At 35.9% G+C, this 25,108-nt stretch overlaps 3 protein-coding genes across 8 annotated transcripts; 2 read left to right on the forward strand and 1 right to left on the reverse strand.

The window, feature by feature from the left end:
- The first annotated feature begins 203 nt into the window (after positions 1 to 203).
- cdc7 (cell division cycle 7 homolog (S. cerevisiae)) lies at positions 204 to 7,183 on the forward strand. Of its 3 annotated transcripts, none has more exons than XM_077219203.1 (12): positions 204 to 479; positions 644 to 761; positions 1,264 to 1,350; positions 1,481 to 1,616; positions 1,763 to 1,856; positions 2,941 to 3,083; positions 3,983 to 4,220; positions 4,390 to 4,485; positions 4,564 to 4,742; positions 5,338 to 5,420; positions 6,288 to 6,437; positions 6,533 to 7,183. In XM_077219203.1, the coding sequence occupies exons 2-12, from the start codon at positions 686 to 688 to the stop codon at positions 6,871 to 6,873; spliced, it is 1,623 nt and encodes a 540-aa protein (XP_077075318.1). In that variant the 5' UTR covers positions 204 to 479; positions 644 to 685; the 3' UTR covers positions 6,874 to 7,183. The 3 variants fall into 3 exon arrangements, with proteins under 3 accessions (XP_077075318.1, XP_077075326.1, XP_077075335.1); XM_077219211.1 differs by having other exon boundaries at positions 215 to 479; positions 3,983 to 4,046; XM_077219220.1 differs by lacking the exon at positions 4,390 to 4,485 and having other exon boundaries at positions 215 to 479; positions 3,983 to 4,046.
- Positions 6,991 to 15,787, reverse strand: glmna (glomulin, FKBP associated protein a). Of its 2 annotated transcripts, none has more exons than XM_077219019.1 (19): positions 15,701 to 15,787; positions 15,246 to 15,321; positions 14,980 to 15,105; positions 14,781 to 14,894; positions 14,593 to 14,701; positions 13,585 to 13,834; positions 13,121 to 13,220; positions 12,317 to 12,498; positions 12,176 to 12,229; positions 12,059 to 12,089; positions 11,203 to 11,292; positions 11,070 to 11,111; positions 10,913 to 10,986; positions 10,069 to 10,153; positions 9,878 to 9,987; positions 9,732 to 9,795; positions 8,545 to 8,680; positions 8,351 to 8,427; positions 6,991 to 8,262 (listed from the first exon to the last, which is right to left on the reverse strand). In XM_077219019.1, the coding sequence occupies exons 2-19, from the start codon at positions 15,282 to 15,284 to the stop codon at positions 8,167 to 8,169; spliced, it is 1,779 nt and encodes a 592-aa protein (XP_077075134.1). In that variant the 5' UTR covers positions 15,285 to 15,321; positions 15,701 to 15,787; the 3' UTR covers positions 6,991 to 8,166. The 2 variants fall into 2 exon arrangements, with proteins under 2 accessions (XP_077075134.1, XP_077075204.1); XM_077219089.1 differs by lacking the exon at positions 15,701 to 15,787 and adding an exon at positions 15,490 to 15,584 and having other exon boundaries at positions 7,517 to 8,262.
- Positions 15,734 to 25,014, forward strand: rpap2 (RNA polymerase II associated protein 2). Of its 3 annotated transcripts, none has more exons than XM_077218803.1 (12): positions 15,734 to 15,877; positions 15,969 to 16,014; positions 16,642 to 16,759; positions 16,858 to 16,956; positions 17,047 to 17,112; positions 17,207 to 17,295; positions 18,111 to 18,146; positions 18,275 to 19,181; positions 19,852 to 19,949; positions 20,147 to 20,227; positions 21,081 to 21,149; positions 21,505 to 21,746. In XM_077218803.1, the coding sequence occupies exons 1-12, from the start codon at positions 15,823 to 15,825 to the stop codon at positions 21,518 to 21,520; spliced, it is 1,680 nt and encodes a 559-aa protein (XP_077074918.1). In that variant the 5' UTR covers positions 15,734 to 15,822; the 3' UTR covers positions 21,521 to 21,746. The 3 variants fall into 3 exon arrangements, with proteins under 3 accessions (XP_077074918.1, XP_077075014.1, XP_077074833.1); XM_077218899.1 differs by lacking the exon at positions 21,505 to 21,746 and adding an exon at positions 21,427 to 21,499; XM_077218718.1 differs by lacking the exon at positions 21,505 to 21,746 and adding an exon at positions 24,811 to 25,014 and having other exon boundaries at positions 15,735 to 15,877.
- The last annotated feature ends 94 nt before the right edge of the window (positions 25,015 to 25,108 follow it).

The raw sequence follows: 25,108 nt of genomic DNA on the forward strand, positions 1-25,108 counted from the left end.
AACATTGTATTCATCATTTGAGATGCTATTTTGTGAACGTCATTTATTAATTGAGCATTTAATGTATTATTTTAAGTTTGTTTGGGGGTGAAAACTTCAATATAAAATGTCAGCCATCACTGCATTAATATCGGCGATGGATGTATTTCATAATTTAACTTAATACTTTTGCTAAAGGGAAGCTATGTATTAGCTGGGTGGTCACGTGACCTGCGTCTCAGTTTTAGCGCGGAACTTGGAGTTCGTCGGGAAGAAAGACATCTCTTAAACTATAACGTTACCTAGTTGTGTGTTTATTAAAACATTTGCGTTTTATTTTATCTGCGCGATAAACGTGTTTGACACGGTGATGAATGTACTGTTTAATATCAAAAATAAGCCCCTAACATAACTTATGAACTTTGTACGGTAGCTGTGTGTTTACGCCAGTGCTTGCAGTGGCGTACAGTATTTCTCATAAACCCGAGTAAAAACAACAGGTAAAGTTTTTTAAAACTATATTTTTATTCTATATTATATATTCTGACGTTAAAATGTTTTAGGTTCTTTTTGATCAGTTTTGGTCTCATTTGGATTCAGTTAACCAAGATTATACCAGGTGAGCTGTTTAGGAGTATTAATAGTGTCTAATGCCATCCAACAGTTTTTCCCACATTATTGGATCTGTTGATTATTGTGGGATTAGATGGAAGCAGCACCGACTGGGCAGAGAAGCTCTCATCAAAGTGTTGAAAAGGGCAGGAGCAGACACAAAATTCCCAGTGAGTGGGCCTTTTTCACTATGAATGTTAGTGTTTTAAATGTACTCATGACAAACATGTAATTACATTTAAACACTTGACATAAGTTTGAATAGAAATTACATTAAAGTTTATTTTTGTTTAAATGCTTAGTAGTACATTTTTGCAATAGCCTACAATTAACTTTTATGTAAAAGACCAAAGTAAGTTTATGAAATTGCATATAAAGATGTACTTAAGTGGGTCAAAAGGGCACTCTTAAGTTCACTTAATTGCATTTAACTTAAATTTAAACTATAATATATTTTCATTGAACATGCAATTAAGTGTCCAAAAACATTACATTCAGATCACACTTAAGTATATTCTTTTACAGTGTATATATACTCTTTATAAAAGTAAGTCAAAGTGTACTTTATTTCACAAGGAAATGTTTGTTTGTCTAGCAAAGTTTTTAGATAATTCTGTTCCATTATGTAATTTTACCTAAATAATTAAACCAATGTGATTCTCTTTTGTTTAGGGCATGTTGAGACGGACATTGCATACCTGTATGAAGTTCTGCCACAGCTGTCTCGAATTTTTCGTATTATAGATAAAATTGGAGAAGGTTTGCCATTCAATTTCTTGCTGGTTATACTTGATGTTGGAATAGCTTCGAATGCACATAAATCATACCTTTTTTTCCTGCTGATTGATGAACCTTAGTTAACCTTTGTATCATCATTGTGTGATTACAGGCACTTTCAGCACAGTGTATTTGGCAGAGGCGCAGATGACCGACGGTTCAAGAAGGATGTTTGCATTGAAACACCTGATCCCCACCAGTCATCCTGTGCGAATAGCTGCTGAACTCCAGTGCCTGACTGTTGCTGGGTGAGTAATGAAAATGTGTCATATTTTGACCTATCATTGTTCGTCTTCATGTTTTCTGTGATGCATGCCATGTAAGATATTTTAGAATGAGCAAACTTCGGTTTCAGAGTTACTTTGATTTTTATCTATTTGATCTCCCTTTGCAGAGGAACAGAAAATGTGATGGGAGTCACGTACTGCTTCAGGAAAGAGCATCACGTGGTCATTGTCATGCCATACATGGAGCATCAAACATTTGTGGTAAATGTCTGTCATATGTGTGCTTTTAAACCCAAATAATGATACACAGTGAATAGGGCTGCATTTACACTGCAAGTCTTAATTAACGCACAGATCCGATTTTTTGGCCCGACTGTTTACACTCACTTTAGACAGGACTGGTTTCCGAAATCTTTGTTTACATTAATGCCCACCAAAAATGATTTTCGGTGATCGTTTTACTATGCACATGGTAGACCCTGGTTTTAAAGGGCCTTGCTATTAAAATTATTTATATAATTCATGTCGGGTGGTCATGATTATTTGCCAGCATGGACAAGATAACAGCTGTCATGAATGTTTTGCAGTGCAAAATCTGACAGAGCAGATATATAGTCCTGAAATAATTTCCGTTTATCTACAGCTCAGATCTAGAATTCTGAAGTGAAATAAAGTAGTCCTGTAATATATATATATATATATATATATATATATTTATTGAATTCGAATGAATTAACCAGAGAGAGAGCGAGAGAGAGAGCGTGCACGAGTGAGTAACCCAATAATGAAGCTTGTTGGTTTAATTACAGCAAAGTTATCACCTCATTGCTGAGAAATATAATGTAACTTTCAGTAGTGAAGCGGTTTTATTTTATAAAAGTCACGGGCAGAGGTATAAAACCAGCTCCTGAATGTTTCTGTGTTCGCACAATTTCTTTTCTTTACAAAGATAAATATAAAGTTCCCACCTCAATAAAAAGCTGTGAGCAAATCATACAGGCACGTCAGCCTCATAATACAAGATTAAAATGCTATCTTTGTGAATAAACGTGTCGTCCTTGCCTTGTGGTGGCTTGGAATTCAAAGCGGAATCGGATATGCGTGTTTAGACGTAGGTCGGGTGTCCAGATATCGGATATGTATCTGATTTAAAACCACATTTGGAAGTGGCTCAGATCGGATGCGAAAAAATCGGATCTCATGCAGATTTTTGTGTTTACGCATGGGCAACAAATTCCGATCTGTGTCAGATGTGAGTAAAAGATCGGATTTGTTGTGCCAGTGTAAACGCAGCCTAGTTTACCCTATACCCAAGATATCACCCAAAAGTCTTCATTCCTTGTAGGATATTGTTGGCTCCTTGAGTTTTGAGGATGTGAAGCATTACATCTTCCACCTGCTCAAAGCCTTGAGACACATTCACAAGTTTGGCATCATCCATCGAGACATCAAACCAACCAATTTCCTGTTCAATCAACAAAGGAGAGAGTATGTACCTAATGTTCATATCTAGTATCTCTGCCTGTTACACATTTAATTGCCACAGTTTCTTGCTTATTTAAGATAATTGTAACAATTGATCAACTGGCTAAATGATCGTTAGATTATAGCAAAGTAATGTACCAAAAAATGATCTCTTAAAATATCTTATAGCCAATTTGGTGCTAATATATTGTGCTTTCCTAATGGAATTTATAGATGTAGTTCACCCAAAAACTGAAAATCAGGTCTTTTTTTTCTCTCACTGTCATGCTGTTCCAAACCCGTCAGACTTTGGTTCATCTTCGAAACACAAATGAAGATATTTTCCATTTAAAGTCCATTCCACCAAAATTTTGACTTTGACTCTTTAAAAAGTTTACTGATCAAAGAACATACATAGAGCTCATCCAATATGGTAAAATGCAGCTTAAAAACGTACTTACTTGACGCACGACAACCAATGAGTTTTGTTCTCACATTTCAAGCAAGTAAGGTTGAGCTCCTGTTTATCATATTTTATGAGCTCCATGTATGTGTGTTGATCAATGTTTGTTTGTGAAAAATTAAAGAATAATTCCTAAATTAAATATGTTCATCATCGTATAAAGAGATTATTAATTCTCTTAAACAGCTTGTTTCATATGAATTACATTTACTTATATCTTCATGAACATTTCGGGGCCAGGGGGCCCAATACTACTAAAAAATAACTCAATAATAATAAAATGCACAACATTAAACTGACATTTTTGCCTTTATTTTTATTAAAACAGATTTACATAATTAGGATAGGAAGACCTTTGAACATTGTATAAGACAAAGTGGGGCCTTGGAATCAAAAAGGCTGATAACCAATGGAATAGATTAACTGAAGCCCGCTGATTCCCGTCTTTCTCATTCCTCAGGTACACTCTAGTGGACTTTGGCCTGGCGCAGGGCACTCCTGATACGCAGATAGAACTGCTGAAGGTGGTGAAAGCAAAAGCTCATAAGGGTGGAGGGTCGTCTAAGATGGTGGAGGAATCACTTGGGAAACAGAAACTAGTGCCTTTACCACCCAACACCAGAAACCCTGCCATCCTGTCTAGTACTAAAGCACCAGCTAAAAGACCCTGCCCACCCTCACGCATTAAACACAGCAAGGTGTCTGCACGGTGTCTCTTTGTTAAATAGATGAATTCAGTTTTTAATATGATTTTGGTTATGAGTCACATTGGGGGACACTGTACTTCCAGGTTTGCTCTGCCATGTTCATATTGTTTTATTTTAAAAAACGTATTCATGTCAAAAACTTATTTCCTTCCTCTCAAAGGAACTGTTGGGACTTGATAAGGCACCACGGTCTGTATTTGGGGAGAAAAACATAAACGGCACAAACTCTCATAAACCTGGCACTGACAAAGTTGAGGTTAGCGTCTTTTCTCACACTGGTTGCATCTGACCCCTAAATAACTATCAGCTCTTTACCTGTCGGATTGTATTTCAGGGATTGCTTTTAAAAACAAAAAGAGAGGAGGTAATTCCACGTAAGATTGTTTCCTCAAAACACCGCTCAGTCCCCGTGAGAACGCCATTAAATCAGAAACCCAAACCCCCTACCGTCAGCCCGATGCTCACCTGCAACTGCTTCATGACCGACCGCGTCTGCAACGTCTGTCTGTCCAGGTAGGTATTCATATATATTATATTTTTTATAAAGTAAATGTAAGAATAACTTTTATATTGTCAATAATATTTCAAAATTAAGTAATATTTCAAGTTTTCCATCATTCTTTTGGGAAAATCATGTTAAAATGCATCAAAAATATGATCCATCAGGCTTTTGAGGAACAACAGGCTTTTGTACGTCATCTCTTGTATTGCCCTGCATTATGAGTTTTGCCCACCCACATTACTAAATGGAAACTTTCTTTTTTAGATAAAAAAAAAAAAAAGATTTTGTCTGCAGGGGTGTCAAACTCAGTTCCTAGAGGGCCACTGCCCTGCAGAGTTTATCTTTAACACTAATTAAACGCACCTGATCCTGCTAATCTATTTCTTCAGGCTTATTTAAACCTACAGTTATGAGCGGATTCCTGACAGACTTTCTGTAGGACTGTGGCCCTCTAAGAGCTGAGTTTGATAGCCCTGTTCTAAAGGTTCATAAACTGTTCCAATTTAAAAAAAAAAAGAAGCATATTTGGCACCATTATTTCATATGTCAGGCTTTACAGGGTTCAATTAATAGTGCAGTCAGTGAAGAACTTAACTGCTTTGACAGGAAACAGCAGGTGGCTCCGAGGGCTGGTACCCCAGGCTTTAGGGCTCCTGAGGTTCTGACCAAGTGCCCCAACCAGGGAACAGGTAAAGCTACTCATCGACATTAATATTTGTTGCATATATGTTATTTGGAATGTGATTCAGCATTAATGCTCGTTTATATTCAACTTGGAAAAGTAAAATTTAATGCCACTTGATGTTACTCCCTTTAAACTGATGATTGTACACCTGCACAACAAACACTGTCTTCATGATCACTGAAGTCTGATTCACCAATAAATTACTCTTACGTGTTAGTTCTTTTAATGAATCTTTAAAATGACTTACAAACTCAAGAGTAACTGATTGAATCTGAGTGGTTACTGAATCAACATCAAGTCAATAAACCCAAAAAATCAGAATGGAATTTAAATTAGGAAATCTGTTCTTCATATTCAGTGCAAACATTGGATAACAAAAAGTTTCATGGCCAGAAGACACATATGAAGTAGGAATATCCCACATCTGACTTGTAGATTGCACACAAATTTAGTATGGTGTACATTTCATATAGTTCAACTGTCTTATGTTTTAAGTCTGTGGTGGCAAACAAAATTCTATCACTGAATAAGAGACAAACATTTCCAATTGTCTTTGATGAGGTTTATTTTCTTAAAAGAAGAGGCCAGCAGTTGTACAGTCACACAGAGTGGCTGCAGAGTGTGACAGTGAGAGGAGAGCATCCTTCCTTCTTTATAGTCCTGACTCCCCCAAGGTTATTTCTCTAGGCTAAATGATGATATGTCAAAGCCATAACTAACACCCACGAGTGGAGTTCTTCTGTCTCGGTCATACATGCATTCAAACATATAGAACATATTAAATTTCTTCCAGAAGTCTTTTGACAGATTCACAGTGAAACTTTATCCTTCCGTAAGGAATTCTGACTAATAGAAGCACACCTCTTTGCAGCTATTGACATGTGGTCAGCTGGAGTCATATTGCTGTCCCTGCTGAGTGGGAGGTATCCGTTCTTCAAAGCCAGTGACGATCTGATCGCTCTTACACAGATCATGACCATTCGAGGATCTAGGGAGACGAAGGAGGCTGCTAAGACGTTTGGTATGGGGACGGATGTCTATGGATGCTGTTGTATGTTGATTTTCATTTTATTTCTCGCACCTTCAACTGACTGAATATTTTGTTTCTGAATGCAGGGAAATCTATAGTGTGCAGTCGTGAACTTCCTCGGCTGGACCTGAGGATCCTCTGTGAGACCCTGAGAGGTTTGCGATCATGGGATGACACCTCACTTCCTGCTGAGTTTCAAGCCTCACGTAACCCAGCAGAAGTCAAACAGGATGCTGGGAGTCCCACTAAGAAACGCATGAGCTCAGGCTCACCCCGAAGCATTGCAGAGCTGCAGGAGATGGGCTGGGACAAAGTGCCTGATAATGCATACGACCTCCTGGATAAACTGTTAGATTTAAACCCAGCAACGAGGATAACGGCCTCCACGGCACTGCAGCATCCACTCTTCAAAGATATGACTGATTAATGTTTGTGTATCACCCTAATTTTGCATTATTCTGTAAAGGGCTACATGAATACATTTATTTTCTAACTACATGCTGTACAGTGATTTATTTATTTGTCTTATTTTTTTTTTTGGGTGGGGGGGTTCATAGATTCACTTTTGAGAATAAAAAGCTCAAACCTAATTGTTTAATTTTAAGAGAATTCTCCCTTCATATAAGGTTCTGTCACACGTAAATATTTTTGCATTAAATAAATGTTCAACTTTTTGAATCCACCAGACTGTTTTTGCTGCTTGTTTCTCCAATAATAAAACAAACAAACAAAAACAACAAGTCTTGTTGACTAATAATTGCATGGATATTTTTGTTTATAATTTATATGCACATAACTTCTCAAAAAAAAGGTCACAACACGGGTGCATTTATTTCTGTTCTTATGCTTATTTTTAGATTATTCTAACTGAATGACCACATACTTTGAAGTACAACTTATTCAATAACAATGTAATCTTACCCAGAAGTGCGGGGTTTCAGTTGCTAAATTTGTACATTTCGAATACATTTTTAGTATGCAGGTTTTTGATGCATCAGAATTTGTCCATGAAATTGTGCACACGCACGGTTATTGAATTGAACCCTATGTGGAAAAGGAAAAATTCCATCTGAAAAACAATAGTATTTATTCAAAGCCTGAGGGATCATTTCATGTAGCAAAATGTAGAGGAGAAAACTGCCTATTATTTCCCCCACAGAAAAACTTTCACAGACTAGAAAGATGCAAAAATGCAGGTACAAAAGCACTAAGAATCTTAATCTGTGCAATTTTTGCATAGTTAAGTGTTTGTTTTTGTGATCGATACACACAAAGCCTGTCAGCAGGTAATAATCCAATAACTTATTGTATTGTCATTTACATTTATAGGTGACCTAACATTACTTTTCTACATTAGTATCTTGACGTCAAACAAATGTGCGCAATCATAGTTCAGAAGCCAAAACAATGAAAATCCATCCTAAAAGTTTGCAAATAACATTTAATGTTTTCTCCCTGACAATATACTACAATAATATGCTACTATAGAGTAAAGAGTGATTACAACCAGAGTGGACACAGACACGATAAAATACAGCGAAATAAAGCAAATCGAATGTAGTCCATGCTTTTTGTCCCCACCCTCGAGCTGGTGGCGTCACAAAACTGTCTCACTTTCGATTAGTTGTCCAATCATTAAAGGAAGCTGGTTCTGGTGCTTTGAGAAGTGTGACTACGTTATCCGAAAGAGAAGATGCTAAAATACTCATACAGTCTCACATCAGGACAAGGGTCTTTCTTTAGCCTCGATGATCTCCTCGATTCTTGCCAAGACGCTCTCTATCAGGTCAAATGTGAAGAGGGCTGACTGCAGAACCTGCAGAAGTGACATGCAAACACTGTTAGCTGTTACAATGTCCACTGTATTGCAGCACCCATGTAGACTGGTGCACAAATTGATATACCTGAATCTGCATTTCTGGTGTCATGTTGGGCAGCTTCTCATTGTCAACAGTTAATGTGCAGACTGATGCTTGAGTGTCTGTCGAACGCGACAAAAAAGGGTTAGCAGCCTGACTACAGAGAATTCAAGTGACACAAGCTAAATTCACAGCATAAATATGTTAAGTTCGGGGTTATTAATGAGGGAGTATTGAACCTTTAGAGGTGATCTTCTTATTCGCTTTCATGCTCTTCAGTTCTGCCTCATAATGCGCTTTGGACATGTTCAGACCGGTCCGTATTGGCTTCAGATAGTTGTCCTCAATCTTATAAAGCTCCGTCCAAATTCCTGTCTAAACAGATTTAAAAAATAATAATTATATATATATATATATATATATATATATATATACAGAAACTAGTAGTGGCAATATATTAAAATAATAATAAGAATAATATTATTATTGTTGATGTTGTTGAAAATAAAGTAATTCATTTTCTTATCATATTTCTACTTATGAATTAATTTAAATTACTTATTTCTTTTGTTATTGCGTTTTTATATACTAACAAATAGTAATTTATCAGCAACAGGGTTATTATTACAGTTAAGCAAATCCCTTTTTCTAAAATCATTACTTTAACAAACTTGAACTGAAATAAAATAAAATATTTAAAAAAAATTATTTCAGCTAGTTGCCAACGTTTCTCATTTTCATTTAACTTGATTTACTAAATTAACAAAAACTAAAACTATATTTGAACTATATATACATAATGAACATCTAATTAAATTACAAAAACAAACAAAATTCCTAAAACTTTTAACTATATAGATAAATAAATAAATAATGTTTATTTTTGAATAATTAATCATTAATAAAAACTAAAATCTCAGCGATTCAAAAATAACAATGCTCAGCAATTTCAACCCCCCAAAAATATTTTAGAGCATCCAGTAACTTGCGTCAATTAAAAAATTATTAATAATTAAAAAATAATAATAATATATTAAACTATTTTCTTTTGTATCTTGTACCCTTTCTGGAGCACCCATAGTTTGTTTTTGCTTTTTTGAGTAACAAATGCACTCTTAGATAATGTTTTTTCTTCAATATATGTTAGAGCTTGACATAACTAGAAAAATTATAATTCAAAATACAGCAAAAAAAAAAATCCAGTACTTTTAAAGATTTTATTAATTTCCACCACTTTTTCAGTTCTACAAATCACACTTTTAAAATTCCCTCATATATCCAGGTTTGTGAAACGAAAAGATATTACAGTTCAAAAGGGAACGAATAAACTGAGAAATACAATGTCAGTGTTTAGTTGTTTTAGCTTATTTTAAGCCCCCTGCTTGCACCACTGATGTAGAGTCATGTGAAGATGGTTCACCCTTACCTCATTCTCCCATTCTTTATCTCGGATGAGCATGTATCTCAGGAGGTTCAGTGATTCCATGATCCTGTTAGATATGAACAGCGGTTTGGTCAAGTCAAACGACTGCGACTGAAGCAAGCGCTGTGGCGGTAAGACGGAGCTCTCACCTGTCTAAGTTCTGCAGCAGGTCTGTTTCCGGTCCGTGTGGGAGACACAGCACTAGCCGCAGCAGAGGCAGCAGATGTTTACCCAGGAACCACTCATTACCATTACATGGCTAAAAATGACAGAAAAAAAAATGAAGGTCCAAGAAAAAAATAAATGGAACCAAATGACATGATATTGTGACTTCTCTTACCTTGAGGGAAAAGTCAATCTGATTCTTGACATTCTTGATAATGTATCCCTCCACCCCTGCGTGGTGACTTGTATTCAACATGACTCTAAAATGGAGGAACGACATAAATGAAAGTATCTAACAACACTAATATCATCAGCTAAGCTGTCTACATGTTTAATGTTTCAATGGAAACCCGTTTCCACCTCAGATATCTCAGTGTATGCCAGAAATAAAGACTAAAATAGGAAAAAGTTTCTTTGTATTACTAGCATTTCTTGTGTTTATAGCCTCTTTAAGAGGAATCGCTTGTTGTGTTCATCTTTTGTAAGTCACTTTGAATAAAAGCATCTGTTAAATGGATTACAATTAAGCACATTGTGACATTTAACGTGGAATTGTTAGATATAAACTTAATATAAAGTTGATATTAGGGCGGCAACTACTGATGATTTTGAGAATTGATTAATCTGTGACTTATTTATTGATTAATCGAGGGGGGGATGTCTCTGATTTCTGAGATGCACAGAAACTCTATTAGATTTGCGATCCTGCTCCACTCATTTCATTCATAAAGTTTGCACACATTCACTTCACACACTATTGCGTAGTGATTTCAGATGTTTATGTATAATAGCGTGCTATACTATTCCCTAGCACACCTGTTAACCAGCAAACTCGAGGAGCGACTGTGCTTGCAGAATATTTTTATCCTACTATTTAGTAGAATTTTGTTATTCGTTTTAAAGCCATTATGAGTGCATTTCTGAATTAGGTATTTGGTTTCAGGCACATCCCTAGTTGTAAAGGTTGTATTGAACCAAGTGAGAAGTTTTCATGTTTAAATATCAGAAGGAGGGCGTACCTGAAGAACTTGTATTTGGCCTCTGTGCTGAATTTGTCAATACTCAGCTGAAACACTTTAAGTCCTTTAGTTCTCTGCGGTGAACACAAATCAAAATGAACAGTTATAACAAATATTATACAACACAAACATATAAACAAAAGGTCATCTCACTTACCAAAGTCTGGTCTGGACACAACGTCATAACTTTAACCAATTTCTAGACAGAAAACAGAAAGTATTAGAACAAGACCTCACCTAAATCACACACAAAACGATTGTTACAGCATAATTAGATATAATATTTTTACCTGTGGAACACTGAAAAATGTCTTCAGCTCCAAAAGATCTACTGGTAGACTGTTATCTTCAACTCTGACAAGACTTTTTTCATACAGTTCCTACGATGAAAGAATTAAAGGAATATTAAAATTTTTAGTAAAAAAACACTTAATTTTAGTGTCCTTGTTACATATGTTACATGTATTTACCAGGGTTCATACAGATACTGCAAAATGTAATGAACTTTTCAAGCACTACTTTTTTGGTTTACAAGGACTACAGTAGATATCTCACTTATCAAACAATATCTTTATTATCTTTCAACTTCTAAAAAGAAGGTAAATAGATAAATACAAAATAAACAAATAAAACAAAAATGGTACAATTCAAGTGCAGCGCATGCAATGACTGTGGTCACTTTAACCTTTGAAAGGACACTATGACAAAGATATCCTTTATTCAGAAAGATTTTTTTCCCTCATGAATATATGATTGACCTGAAGAATGAAAGCTGTATAATATACTTGGAAATTTATATGAGCAACATCATGCTCATAGCCATGCGAAATGGCTCTATATCAGACGGGCTGCAGTGTTCATTTTGCGTGAAAAGATTGTTTTATCAATAAAATTAAACACTAATTTCACATATATTGACTTTTTAAGTACCTTTTCATAAATATGGCTGTTTTCAAGGGTTTTCCAGGTCAAAATCAAATCCTATTCCTAACCCAATAGTAAGTACATGTTGTTAATTAATATTACTCAGTAAATAAATATAAATTTACACCTTAAAATAAAGTGTAACAAATAGGCTGTAATAAATCTATGCATAAAACATAAATACAATGTGGTACGGTTTGAAGTTGGGATGAACACTCTTACCAATCCTTTCTGCAGACGGGATCCTTCAGTTCTATAAAAGAAGATCGAAACAGTAGAGTGAAATCCTGTGTGTCAAAAGACAAATATTCAGATTCATGGTCATAACTTCATAAGTACCTGCTTAACAGCAGCTCGATATATTCCATGTTGCACTGAAGTACAAAAACCGAACTGAAAAAACATGCAAAGAAATGTCAGCACAAATTGACATGAGGGTTTATCTGTAGGTAAATCATGGTCAGCTGCTTCTCTCTTCACCTGAGGACCGCTGGAAAGATGTCCACAGCTAGATGATTCACAAAGAGCAGGTGGCACATGCAGGCCAGCGACTCCTTTGGGTATCTGACCTCCTCTTCCAGAAAGCCCGGGACCTCCCTTCTCTTCAGCACATTACGACTCAACAAATTAGGGAGTGACTCCCCAATATTTGACAAAATGATCTGTAAACATGGAACATAATGCAGATTAAGTATGAAAAGGTATATCAAGGCAGTAGTTTTAAAAGGCATTAGCAGATGCCTCTAGATTTAATATTATGCTATTTGATGCAATTTTATTAGACTATCATTCAAAAGTTTAATTTCAGTAAGATTAAGTCATTTAAGCTCACCAAGGCTGCATTTATTTGATTAAAAATACAGAAAAAGCAGTAATATTGTGAAATATTATTACAATTTAAAATAACAGTTTTTTTATTTGAATATATGTTCAAATGAAATGAACTCCTGTGATGGTAAAGCTGTATTTTCAGCATCATTACTCCAGTCTTCAGTCACATGATCTTTCAGAAATCATTCTAATATGCTGATTTGATGCTCAAGAAACATTTATTATTATAATCAAATGATGAAAACTGCTTGATATTTTTGTGGGAACTGTGATACATTTTTTTTTAACATTATAAATGTCTTTACTGTTACTTTTAAATTAAAAAAATAATACATTTCTTTAAAAAAAAAAAAAATCTTACGGACCCCAAACGTTTGAATGACAGTGTAAGTTTCAAAACACTTGATGCAATAAAGGAATGCAATAGTTAAGAAAGTTCATGCAATATTATACCAGTATCTCAGTAGCAAAGTCTCTCAGAGGGGATTTCTGGAGTGTGTCTGGGTCTTTCAACTGCACCTCCAGCAGAGGCTCACTTAAACTCTTCATACAGCTGAATAAAAAATACAATACATAAATTGCCCATATTAAAACACTTTATTATATTGTCTAAAAATGATGAACTGTAACCCTAAAAAAAATCAATTGTTTTAAATAAATCAGCGCATCAAATTATTATAGCTCTAACGTCGAGATTTTGCTAAAGACTAACAGTGGTATATTACATTACTAGTGTTTTTAAGGATGAACTAATCAAGTGTTAGAGTCTAGAAAGCAGCAAAGGTAATCTAAATGTAAAAATCGAGGAAATGAGTATGAACAATTAAATATCCAATGACCAATACTGGTAACTGAAATGATGTCGATATATCCTTAATTTGGGGTAAAAATGATAAGGTACACTTATAAAAACCTACAACTTGAGCAGTTCCACTCTGAGCTCATTGTCCTTGGATATTCTGTTGTTGTCCTTGACGATCTCCTTGATCTCTTCAACAAAGGGCTTCACAAACTGCAGAAGAGCAGTGCAGCAGCAGCACAAGCCGAAAACATCATCCTCCTCCTGCTCTTTGGTGACGGGCACCGGCAGTCTGGCCACCTGGCTGAGCAGCGTGGAGAGAGCCATGCCCACAGACGAGGCCTTCTTCATGCCCAGCCTCAGCAGCACTGACAGGTCCGGGACATATCAGGGGCAAAAAACAGGATCTGGTTCATTAAGGATCCATTCAGAATCATCAGAGTCACATGGAAGAGTCTTATGAGTACATCAGAATACAGTATGCATGAGTCAGGAGGGTCTGAAAACAACTTAGTAGTCAGTTGAAGTGAGTTTACCTACAGTACCGTTCAAAACATTGGGGTCAGTACGTTTTTTTTTTTTTAGATACTTTATTCAGAAAGGACATGCTAAATTGAGGCTTTGAGATAAAACGATAGCAATAATTATGATATAACCTTCCCCAATAAAATTAAAACAAAAGTTTGCTAAATGTACGATACAATGTTTATGCGCTATGCAAATAATGCTGTGTATGCGTGTTGCAGACCGTCGCATTGCATAATGTTTCATATCACCAAGACATACCTACAATAAATGTATCAAAATTGACACTAAATACATGCATAATGTTACATAAAGATCTTATTTCAAATAATGAGTAATTATATAGCCATCAAAGGAATAAATTACTTTTTAAAATATATTTAAAAAAACATATATTTAAATGTGAATAATATTTCACAATATTACTGTTTTTACTGTATTCGTTTACTGTATTGTTCAAATAAATACAGCCTTAATCAAAACATTTTGAACAGTAGTGTAGATTAAAAATCTGAAACATTTAGGCTGTCGGCAGTTCACTGACGTCAACATTACATCAACATTTCAGTGCTTATGATTCAGTGACTAAGAGAAGAGGAACCTGTTTGTAAAGGCTTGAGGAGAAGAGTAAGCGTCTCAGCAATGGAGGCAGAGTCAGCCTCCTCCACCTGCTCCAACAAACCCACAAGCAGCTCTTTAGGACTGCAAACCTGTTTCACAAAACAACACAATGAACAACTGAAAGCAGCATGGAAACTGGTCATGGTTTAAGAACAAGACATAAACAACCTCCAGCAGATGCGACAGGATGGCATGGCTGTGGGGAAGGTTTTTGTCCTCCTTCTTCAGGAGCATCTGTACCAGAGGTCCCAGCAGATTCCAGCCCATGCATCTCACTATGCTCTTGAGTAAAAAGAGGAAAAACATTCCTGAATTTGTCCTTCTCCATAGATGAATCACAAAGTGCACTAGATGCTGTCCAACTCACCTTGTTCTTCTCATCAACTAGGATACTGAGAACTTGAGCACTGTCGCCTTGTTCAATACAGGTTCTTCCAGCAGTGAGGAATATATCATAGTCCTGCGATGAGTAGCTTTCATCCTTGATTGCTTGCTAAAGAAAAAGTGAATGTACACGTCACGTGACTAATGGTAGGTGACACACTGTCAATGTACAGTAGCACATATCTACACGTCACGTGACTAATGGTAGGCGACACATTGTCAATGTACAGTACATATCTAGACACTTACACATCTCTGGACTACATCACTGAGCTGTTCTAAAGCCATCCTGATGGTCCAAAACGTCTTCTGTCATCAAAGATTTCTGTATAAAAAAAAAATATGATATTAATATTATGCATGATAACGATGTGGTGTAAAGACAATAGAGCATTGACGTAGTTATCAATCATGACAGCTTCAGAAAGAGCAGCTGGTTGTCAAAACAGAAAATATCCATATAACAAAGAAAACATTCATTAATAGATCTCACTCTTCGTCAGAGAGAGAGTCTGTATGGATATAAACCGGTTCTTGTAGTCATTAGCAAGATAGCTAAAATCTCGACTGGCGTTCACTAAATAAACTCTATAATCAGATTATGCGTTCGCGTAGCTTTGTACAGGCATGGCTGCTGGTTTATTTTGCTAACAAGATATACATCTACTAAAAAAGATACAAACTGCAAATGCGCGCTCACTTACAGCTATACTTTCAATACGCAGCGCCGCATGTTTGGAAACTGCAGCGGAATAAAGCGTGTCACTGGCGGCTTGCCGTAGTGCTGTGACGTAGGCGGAAAAAGTTTTGTTTTGGGAAAACAAGCATGGAAGCCGGTGAGGTGACGGGAAAGAATGTCTCCTCAAAATCCAAAAAGAAAGGTTAGTGGATATATGGGGCTACATGGGATTTACCCTCAAAGTTGTTAGTTTTAAACTTTAACAATATTTGTCCGCTTCATTTGAATTTTAGGTGGAAAGGGAGCCGAAGCGATTTCAGCAGCGCATGAGGCGAGAAGGTGCTGTTTAATTAAGTTGAACTATGTTTTTGACTAGGAGTGTTAATGTCGTGTCACAATATATAGCAATACAAAAATGCAACAAAATGTATTGTGGATTGTGACTATTTGTTTTGTGTATAGTTCACCCAAAATTAAAATTACTGTGTGAGAAAAAATTCAAGTTCACAGAGTTTTAGTGTCAGTATTACATTAAACTACAATATATAATGTATAATAATGCAATGGGGAAATATTTGTAGGTCCTGATAATGCCAAATGTTCATATTACCAGTAAAAGCCCTACATTTTTTAAAATAAATATAGTCAGTGACTGATTCCAAGCATTTGTAATTCATAATTCTGTATTTTCAGCTTCAGAATCATGAATATTTTTATTCTGGTGTCACTATTGTCCTGTGCATTGGGTTACCAGCACCAAGTCCAGGCCTATTAATTTACACCCACAATGTAATAGCCAATTTTAGGATTTTAATCAACAGTATATTTTTAGTAAACCTTTTACCATATGTCTTGTAGTAGCGCAATAACATCATATAGGGTATCGTTACACCCCTATTTTTGAATAACAATATTTTTAAGTAACTATTAAAATGACGTAAGTTATATAAAGTGTGTTGTTTGCAGGAGGGAAGCCATTAAAGAGGCGCTCAGACAGAAGCTGGAGTTGGAGCGTAGAGCCCTGCAGGTGGTCGAGCGCTTGGTGGAAGAAGACAACGTGACAGAGCAGTTCCTCATCGACTGTGTAACTTACATGTTTAGCCTCTTTATGCAGTTTAGCTGGAGATTTAAATAGTTGTGGGTTGTGCTCCAAAAAGAATGTCCTGTCATCTTCTGCTGCAGGCATGGTACATCACTTCTACCAATTACAAAGACACAGTGGAAGAGCGGTCCATTGCCAAACAGTGTGGATACCCTGTGTGTCCAAATAAACTAACCAATGTAAGAACCCTTCTTGGAATTAAACAAGTTATTTTTTATTTGACAAATTTAGTTGTTTCTTTCTGTCTAATGCGAGTTTATTAATTTCAGGTGCCCACTCAACAGTTTAAAATATCCACCAAAACTAATAGAGTCTATGATATTACAGAGCGCAAGGTATGATTTATTTCCATCGCTCTCCTAAAATGTATTTAGAGATTAAGCAGACCAGTTCTTCATAATTTTCTGTTGTTTGTTCTTTATTTTTCAGTGCTTTTGTTGTAATTTCTGCTACAAAGCCTCCAAATGTTTTGAGTTCCAGATATCAAAAACTCCACTTTGGCTCAGAAAGGAGGAGAGGTAGTGTATCTGTCAGTCCAATTCATTATAATTAAGTAAATATTTAATTTATTATTAAAATCGAAATGTTTAATCATATAATTCAAATTGTTTAATCATAAAACTGAATTCTTTATCATACAGTTATAAAAAAGAAGATAATTTATTTTTATATGTAATATTAAATTGCATTGATAGTTTATATGTAATATTAAATTGTAATTTATTAATCGCAGTTCAAAAGTTTGGGGTCTGAAAGAAGTTTTTGAAAGAAGTCTCTTATGCACACCAAGGCTGCATTTGTTTGTTTAAAAATACAGTAAAATAGTAATATTGTGAAAGATTATTATGATTTAAAATAACTGTTTTCTAATTTAGCCTAATATATTTTAAAATATAATTTATTCCTGTGATCAAAGCTGAATTTTCAGCACCATTACTCCAGTCTTTAGTGTCACGTGATCCTTCAAAAATCATTCTAATATGCAGATTTAATGCTCAAGAAACATTTCTGATTATCAATGTTGAAAACAGTTGTACTGTATACTAATTTGCTGAAAACTGATCAAAATAATTCAGCAGTCTTTGAGGAATAGAAAATTCAAAAGAACAGCATTTATTTGACATGGAAATATTTGCTATAACTTCTGTTCAATTTAATATGTCCTTGCTGAATAAATGTATTTCTCTCTTCTAATTAAAAAGTCATACCCAAACTTTTGGACAGTAGTTTATTTAACAATACTAATTTTAATTAAACTGTATTTTTAATAATGTAACAATGTTTAGCATTTTATTTATACAAATTAAAAATGTTCCTTTCTTTTCCATAAAAGGCCTCCTGAGGTTAAGCTGATGAAAGAAGGAGACGGGTCTGTACATGCTGTTTGTCTTAGAGAAATTTCATTGTTTAGTAGATGGTTTGCAGTGGAATAACCTTCTGAATGAGTAGTTTATAGATGTATAAATTGACTGAAAGTTTATTCTCACCTGTGCACAGGGGCAGCTCAGGACAGGAGATAAAGTTGGTAGACAAGCCTTTAAAAAAAGCCGACATTGAGAATCCCGTCACAGACATTCCTGAGCCTTGCAAAGACTCTCCTCCCTTCAGCCAGAGTGACAACAGTGACATTGAGCAAGACTTTGTCTCCAGTGTGGTGCCCAGACAGAGTAAACAAGCACGGGTTCACTGGGGAAAGCTGCCAAAGAGGGATGGAGCGAGTGAGGGTGAGTCCAGTGCTGAAATTAACCAATATGCACATCCTGAACCTTCACAAAGAGAAAATAATGATGAAAGTGGATCTTCACAAACTCCTCAACCACAGAAAGACCCAACCGACTGCCTACCTAAACTGGATAAACTCACATCTGCAGAATCTGACATTAAAGGCACTCTGGAGCTTTTGAATCAGTGTAGTCTGAAGGATGCTCCAACTAACTTCCCTTCACAGCCTGAGATTGCCGCTGGTGTTCTGAACATCACTCAGGTGGGCATGAGTAAGAGAGGAGCTGCGGGCCTCAAAGGATTGTTGAAGGATCATAACAGAGCTAAAACAACCCCTACGGCCGTCAATCTGTGCCTGCTAGAGCGCCTACAACAAACCTTTACGGAGTGGAGAACTGAGGAAACTATGAAGTTTCTTTATGGGCCTGAATATGTTTCAGGAACCGAGTCTACAGCGCAGGAGGCGGAGGAACTGGACGAAGATGACCTGGATGAGGTGGAGGTGGGCTTGAGACAGGACAGTGGAAGTTCTTTCACACCCACAGCTCCTGCTCCTGATATTGAGACACTGTGGAAAGAGACTGCGTCGCTGGAGCTGAGAGTGAGGGAGTTTTATGAAGGTGTGTGTGTTCTGCCTGAAGAGATTAAGACGGATACAGTCAAAGAGACTGGAGATACACAGGTGAGAACTGAATGATTTCAGAAGAAGCTACCCTTCTAGACTTATACTTGCACAGACAATATAATGGCTAAGTTTTCATTTTAGTCATTTACTATGTGATTTGTCATTTTATTAGTTTTTGTTTAAAAAAAAATGTATTTTTCAAGGTTTAATTCAGTTAGTAAGTTTCGTACTTCAACTTAAACATATTTCAGCTAGTTGCCACATATCTAATTTTAGTTATTCACCTAATACTTCTATTTTAATTTATTTCAGCTTTATTTCAATTAGCCGTTAGTTTATTCCTCAAGTACACACATGTAGTTCACATTGACTATGAACATGATCCACCTACTAATGTTTGACAACCACTAATACCTTTTTATTTTTATTTTTTACAGTATATCGGTTATTTTATTTCATGACCTGACAAAGGTTTTATGACTTTTTTTTATTTATTAATGTTTTCTCCTTTTAAAATGACACTTGATTTTATATGTAAAGCATACTAAAGCATCCAAATGTTTTTTCTGGCCTCTCATTCTGAACTCTAAACCTGCAGTTACTTTGACTGTCCTGTTGTGGGTGCTTCATTCTAGCATAATCTTCCTGACACATGGCAGCATCTCTCATTAATTTCTGCATGTTGCATTCTTGATTGACATGCAGTCTTTTTCTTATGGGCCTCCAGGACAGTGGGAAGGACAAGGACCCTCCTCTACCTTTGGTTGATTCTCATGCACAGCACCTGATTCAGAAACGCATTGTTGTGGAGAAACTCAGGCGGAGGTCAGTGTTCAGCAATGGTTTGTCATTCCAGCTGCTTTAGACACAACTGTACGTTGATTTGGTCCCCCTAATAATGTATTTGACCTGCTTGAAATCTGTATAAATGATTACCTGCATTTCTGTCAAACACACCCTGCATTTTGCAATGTCTTCTTGCATTTTGTTATTTAACATAACCTTCTTGTGTCTTCCCAAAGCTTGAGAGATGTTGTGGGACCCCTATGTCTAACAATAAGTGATGTCATCAATAACATAAATAATCTGGTCAGGACATTCAGGTAAGTCGCATCGCACACTAGATGAAGAGTGAAGACTTTGTGTTTTCAAACAGGCTGATATACTGTCTGTATTATGAACACTGTTCAAAATTAAGATTTTCTATTCATCAAGGATGCATTAAATTGATGTAACGGTAAAGACATTTATAATGTTGCAAAATATTTCCATTTCAAATAAATGCTGCTCTTTTATGATCAAAATTATTTCTTGAGTATCAAATCAGATCATATTAGAATGATTTCTGAAGGATCATGTGACACTGAAGACTGGAGTAATGATACTGAAAATTCAGCTTTGCATCAGGAATAAATTACATTTTAAAATATATTCAAATAGAAAACAATTATTTTAAGTTGCAATAATATTTCACAATATTACTGTTTTTACTGTATTTTTGTTCAAATAAATGGAGCATAAGAGACTTCTTGCAAAAACATAAAAAAAATGTGCGTACAACAGGGTCAAATCAGTGTTTATGTCTGCCTATCAGACGCTCTGTAGACCTTTTTGACCTGAGTCATGACATTTTGAGTTTCACGGCCCATAAATTGTGATTGGCCATAGAGGTGTTGTCAACAGGAAGTAGTGTGTCACACTATGAAGATGATTTAGCATGCCTCTGAAGGGTCACTTGACCCTTGGATTGAACCTGCTTCCAGGAATTATGTCTCTCCTGTTGAGGGCCACTAAATCTGAGCAGCTTCAAAACCATGATACCCATTAAAGCGGTTTGACTTTAATATTGCACTTATTGCCCATTATTTTGCAAGTTGTTATGACTGACATCAATGCACATTCAAAATTGTATGGCATTTTAAGTGCACTTTTGCTAACGTTGTCCTTTTGTTCCAGGTTTACAAACACAAATATCATTCACCAGAGCCCAGAATGGACTTTAATCGCTGTGGTTCTTCTGTCAGTGTAAGTATCAAATAAACATTCAATACATTATTTTCTGAAGTTGCTGGGCGGTTTCTGGCTCATCATACCCATTGTCCAGATTGCTTCCAACCAGAGTCGGGTCTTAATATATTTGGTATCTTTCAGATGTCAAACAGATCTTTAGATTGCTTTTAGCTAATTATCTACTAATGCTTGGCTTTGCTCATGCATGGGAAAGTGCCACATGTGTTGGTATTTGCCATGAGAGTCCAGCACGACCGTGCTCGTATAAAGGCTCAGAATATTGCAACTGCAGATAATGCTGTGGGTTTATCTGATGACTGCTGTTGATTGGGGCTTTATGGCTCCTCGCTGGCCTGCTGTGCTCTGACAGTGAAAGTATGTGGTAGACGGATCAACAGCTGGAGGGCCTGGCTTTAACAAGAGCGGACGGGAACAGGACTGAGGAAATCAGGGAGCATTGTTTTCTCTTCAGGAACACACTATGTAAAGTCATAAGACGCAAGTGATTTATGTCCATGAGAGTGCGTGTATGATTTGTGTGCATTTGTTTTTGCTCCAAGTTAATATTTGTCTACTTTATAAAGATTTGTGCTTCTATTGAGGATTGATTCTGGAGTTTCTAATTGTGAGAGATCTTTTCCTGTGTGTCACAAAACGAAAAGGAAATATATATATATATATATATATATATATATATATATTTATATATATATATATATATATATATATATATTTTAAGTAGTGGTAAGAAGTTTACATTGGTCACACTTTATATTAGGTGTCTTTAATTGAAAAAGAATGTTGCATTGCAGAACACTTTTTCTGCTATTGAGGTGAATACAGGTACAGTTAGGGACAGGATTGGGGCTATGGGTAGTTTTAAGCTGTAATTGCATACAGGTATTTTTAAATATGCAAGTAAAATGTAAAAACATGCATGTGCACACGTAGGACCATTACATCTGTTAACATTAGTTAACTATATTGGTTAACATAAACTAACAATGAAAAATATTTCTAAACATTTTCTAATACATTATTAAATTTAAAAGTTGTATCCGTTTATATTATTTTAAAGGGAATGTTCACCAAAAAATGAAAATTAGCCCATGATTTACTCACCCTGAAGCCATCCTAGGTGTACATGACATTCTTCTTTCAGACGAATACAATCGGAGTTATATTGAAAAATGTCCTGGCTTTTACAAGCTTTATAATGGCAGTGAATTGCTGTTTCTGTTTTGACCATAAAAGTGCATCTATCCATCATAAAAGTGCTCTACATGGCTCTGGGGGGGGGGTTAATAAAGGTCTTCTGAAGTGAAGCGATGGGTTTGTATAAGAAAAATATTAATATTTAACACGTTACTAAGTTCAATTCTAGCTTCCGGCCAAACGCAGTCTACTTACGCCTAATGTGCAACTTGTGGCGTCGGAAGTAGCGTGGTGCGTCATGGTGTAGCGTAAATATCAGCAGTGTGTTGCATTACTCGCAGAAGTTGTGCTTTACACTTAAGTCAAATCCATATGTTTGTTTGGCCGGAAGCTAGTTATTTTACTTTATAAAGTTTTAAATATGAATATTTTCCTTACACAAACGCATCGCTTCGCTTCAGAAGGCCTCTATTAACCCCCCGGAGCAGTGTGGAGCACCTTTATGATGGATAGATGCACTTTTATGGACTTCAAAACAGAAACAGCCATTCATTGCCATTATAAAGGTTGGACTAGCCAGGATATTTTTTAATATAACTCAGATTGTATTCGTCTGAAAGAAGAATGTTGTATACACCTAGAATGACTTGAGGGAGAGTAAATAAAGGCGCATTTTCATTTTTGGATGAACTATCTCTTTACGGACCTGAGATAACACGAACTGACAATGAACAGTCGTAGTTTTATTAACTAAAATTAACAAAAATGAATTAATACTTTAACAAATGTTTTAATTATTGTTGCTTTAATCAATGTTTTACCTATGGTTCGGCTTAAAATTATATTATTTCTTAGAGATATAAAAAAATAACGTTAAAAATGTTTGTATGCTAAACCATAGTCATATGATGTGACTAACATGCAGGCAGAAAAATTAAATTCAATGGAAATCAAAATATTATAGAGAGGATCCCTTACAGACCCTCATGACTGTGTCAAGGTCAAAAAGTCTCAAAATATCAGATCATTTGACCTTTTTTATGTCATGGCAAGGTTAGTTCAGGTTGTAAAATGTCATGTGCTGTGACTCACCAGAAAACATTAATAATTCATGATATTGTTAAAGCAAACTTGTAAAAAATATATTTAAATTTGAATGTATACATATAAATTTGTGAAATTTTTTATAAAATGATTAGGATGTGGATACTTGCATGCATTATAGATGTAGGAACCTTTTACAACTTTTTACTTGATAGTTACATTTTGCATGTATTTAAACTAGATTCCTTTGATTATTGTAAACATTCATATTTGTCTTTGACTGAAACAGAATATCAGAATGCTGTCTTACAGTTATTTTTAAAGAAAACAGATTGTTTTGGTGTGTGTGTGTGTGAGATGTTTATACAGTAGCAGGTGGTGTGTATGGCTGCCCTCAGCTTTATGAATGCTCCACACAGAGCCACTAACTCTGAGGAGAGTTCCGTGCTGCTCCCTGTCTGTGTCAACACAAGCCCGTCTCTTATCACGGCCTGATTGCTGTGGATCCGTGATGCTGCGGGAACAGCATGGGAAATATTCCACCTGAAGAGCCAGCACACTTAAACAACTCCCCATTTAAAGATCTGTCCTAAAGACAAGGCTCTGATTTATTATTGACTGGCTGGGGGATTTCTTAACCCAATATTAATACATGTAGACCTATGTTTTATAATAACTTCAATTTGGTGTAGAAACAATTTTCACCCAGGAATTGCTAGTTAATTTCACAATTAATTACGCAGAAATGACAAGTAACAGTGAATTAAACCAAAGTCCTGCAAGCCATTTCCCTCGGCGGCCATCTTTCAAATGCATCTCGGACCACTATTTCAGTCATGCAAGTACAGGATTAAATTGACCAATGATTTAACAATTAATTAGACATGTAATTAAATTATCTATTGATAATGCAACAAATAAATATTTAGAATTTGCCCAGAGAAATTGCAGTTTCCTTAAAAATTTGCCAATCTTCAGAATACAAACCATTTCTTTAACGATAGGAAAGCTTTTTTTTAAAAAACATGTTGCATGTTTTATAACTTTATATTCACTAATCAGTGTGTTTCAGACTGTGTTTTTTGACTGCTCATCTCCATTACATTCAGAACCCATTTAAGGCTTTGAATCTGTTTAGCAGAGGGCCTGTTATTTTCCCTTCATGAATAATTTGGAAGCGCCCTCCTCTGTGCCTTATGTCAGGTGTGCCGCTGGCCTGTGGGCTTTTTGTTCAGAGCAGTTCAATAATAGATAAAGCTCCAGAAACCGTAGAACAGGTTGAATCCGAGCTGTTGCAATAACCCTTTTCCTCTTCGAGAGAGAGCTAAGGATGGATGACTCCATGAAAGTGGCATAAATGCAGGTGTTATTGTGCGTTTAAAGTAATCTAGACTAGAGAGATAATCTTTTATTCTCACTAACTTGAGTTTGATTCTGTTTACATGCCAATGGTGCTAAAAGCTGTTTGTTTGCTCAGGTTAACAGAAGTGTCACCATTGCTGAAAGAGTCGCTGGCAAGTCCGTCTTCGTTGGAGTACATCGCCTCTCTCATGAGCGAGCTGAAACTGGAGGACAAAGATCTACACAACCTTGTGCTGCTCTTCAAACCCTGTGGTGCTCCAATAACATAATGTACAGCACACACATGTAGAACTTATAATAAAAGCCTACCTAATACAAAGATTGTATGCGTCCTTTTATTTTCATTAGTCAGTATTATATTAATGTAATTCATTATTTTATTTACTTGCTCAAAATTGACTGACGATGAATCA

This window comes from Siphateles boraxobius, unplaced genomic scaffold, assembly GCF_051911475.1.
Source record: "Siphateles boraxobius isolate OS27281-9 unplaced genomic scaffold, OSU_SipBor_1 1, whole genome shotgun sequence".
In the NCBI taxonomy this organism is placed as follows: domain Eukaryota; kingdom Metazoa; phylum Chordata; class Actinopteri; order Cypriniformes; family Leuciscidae; genus Siphateles; species Siphateles boraxobius.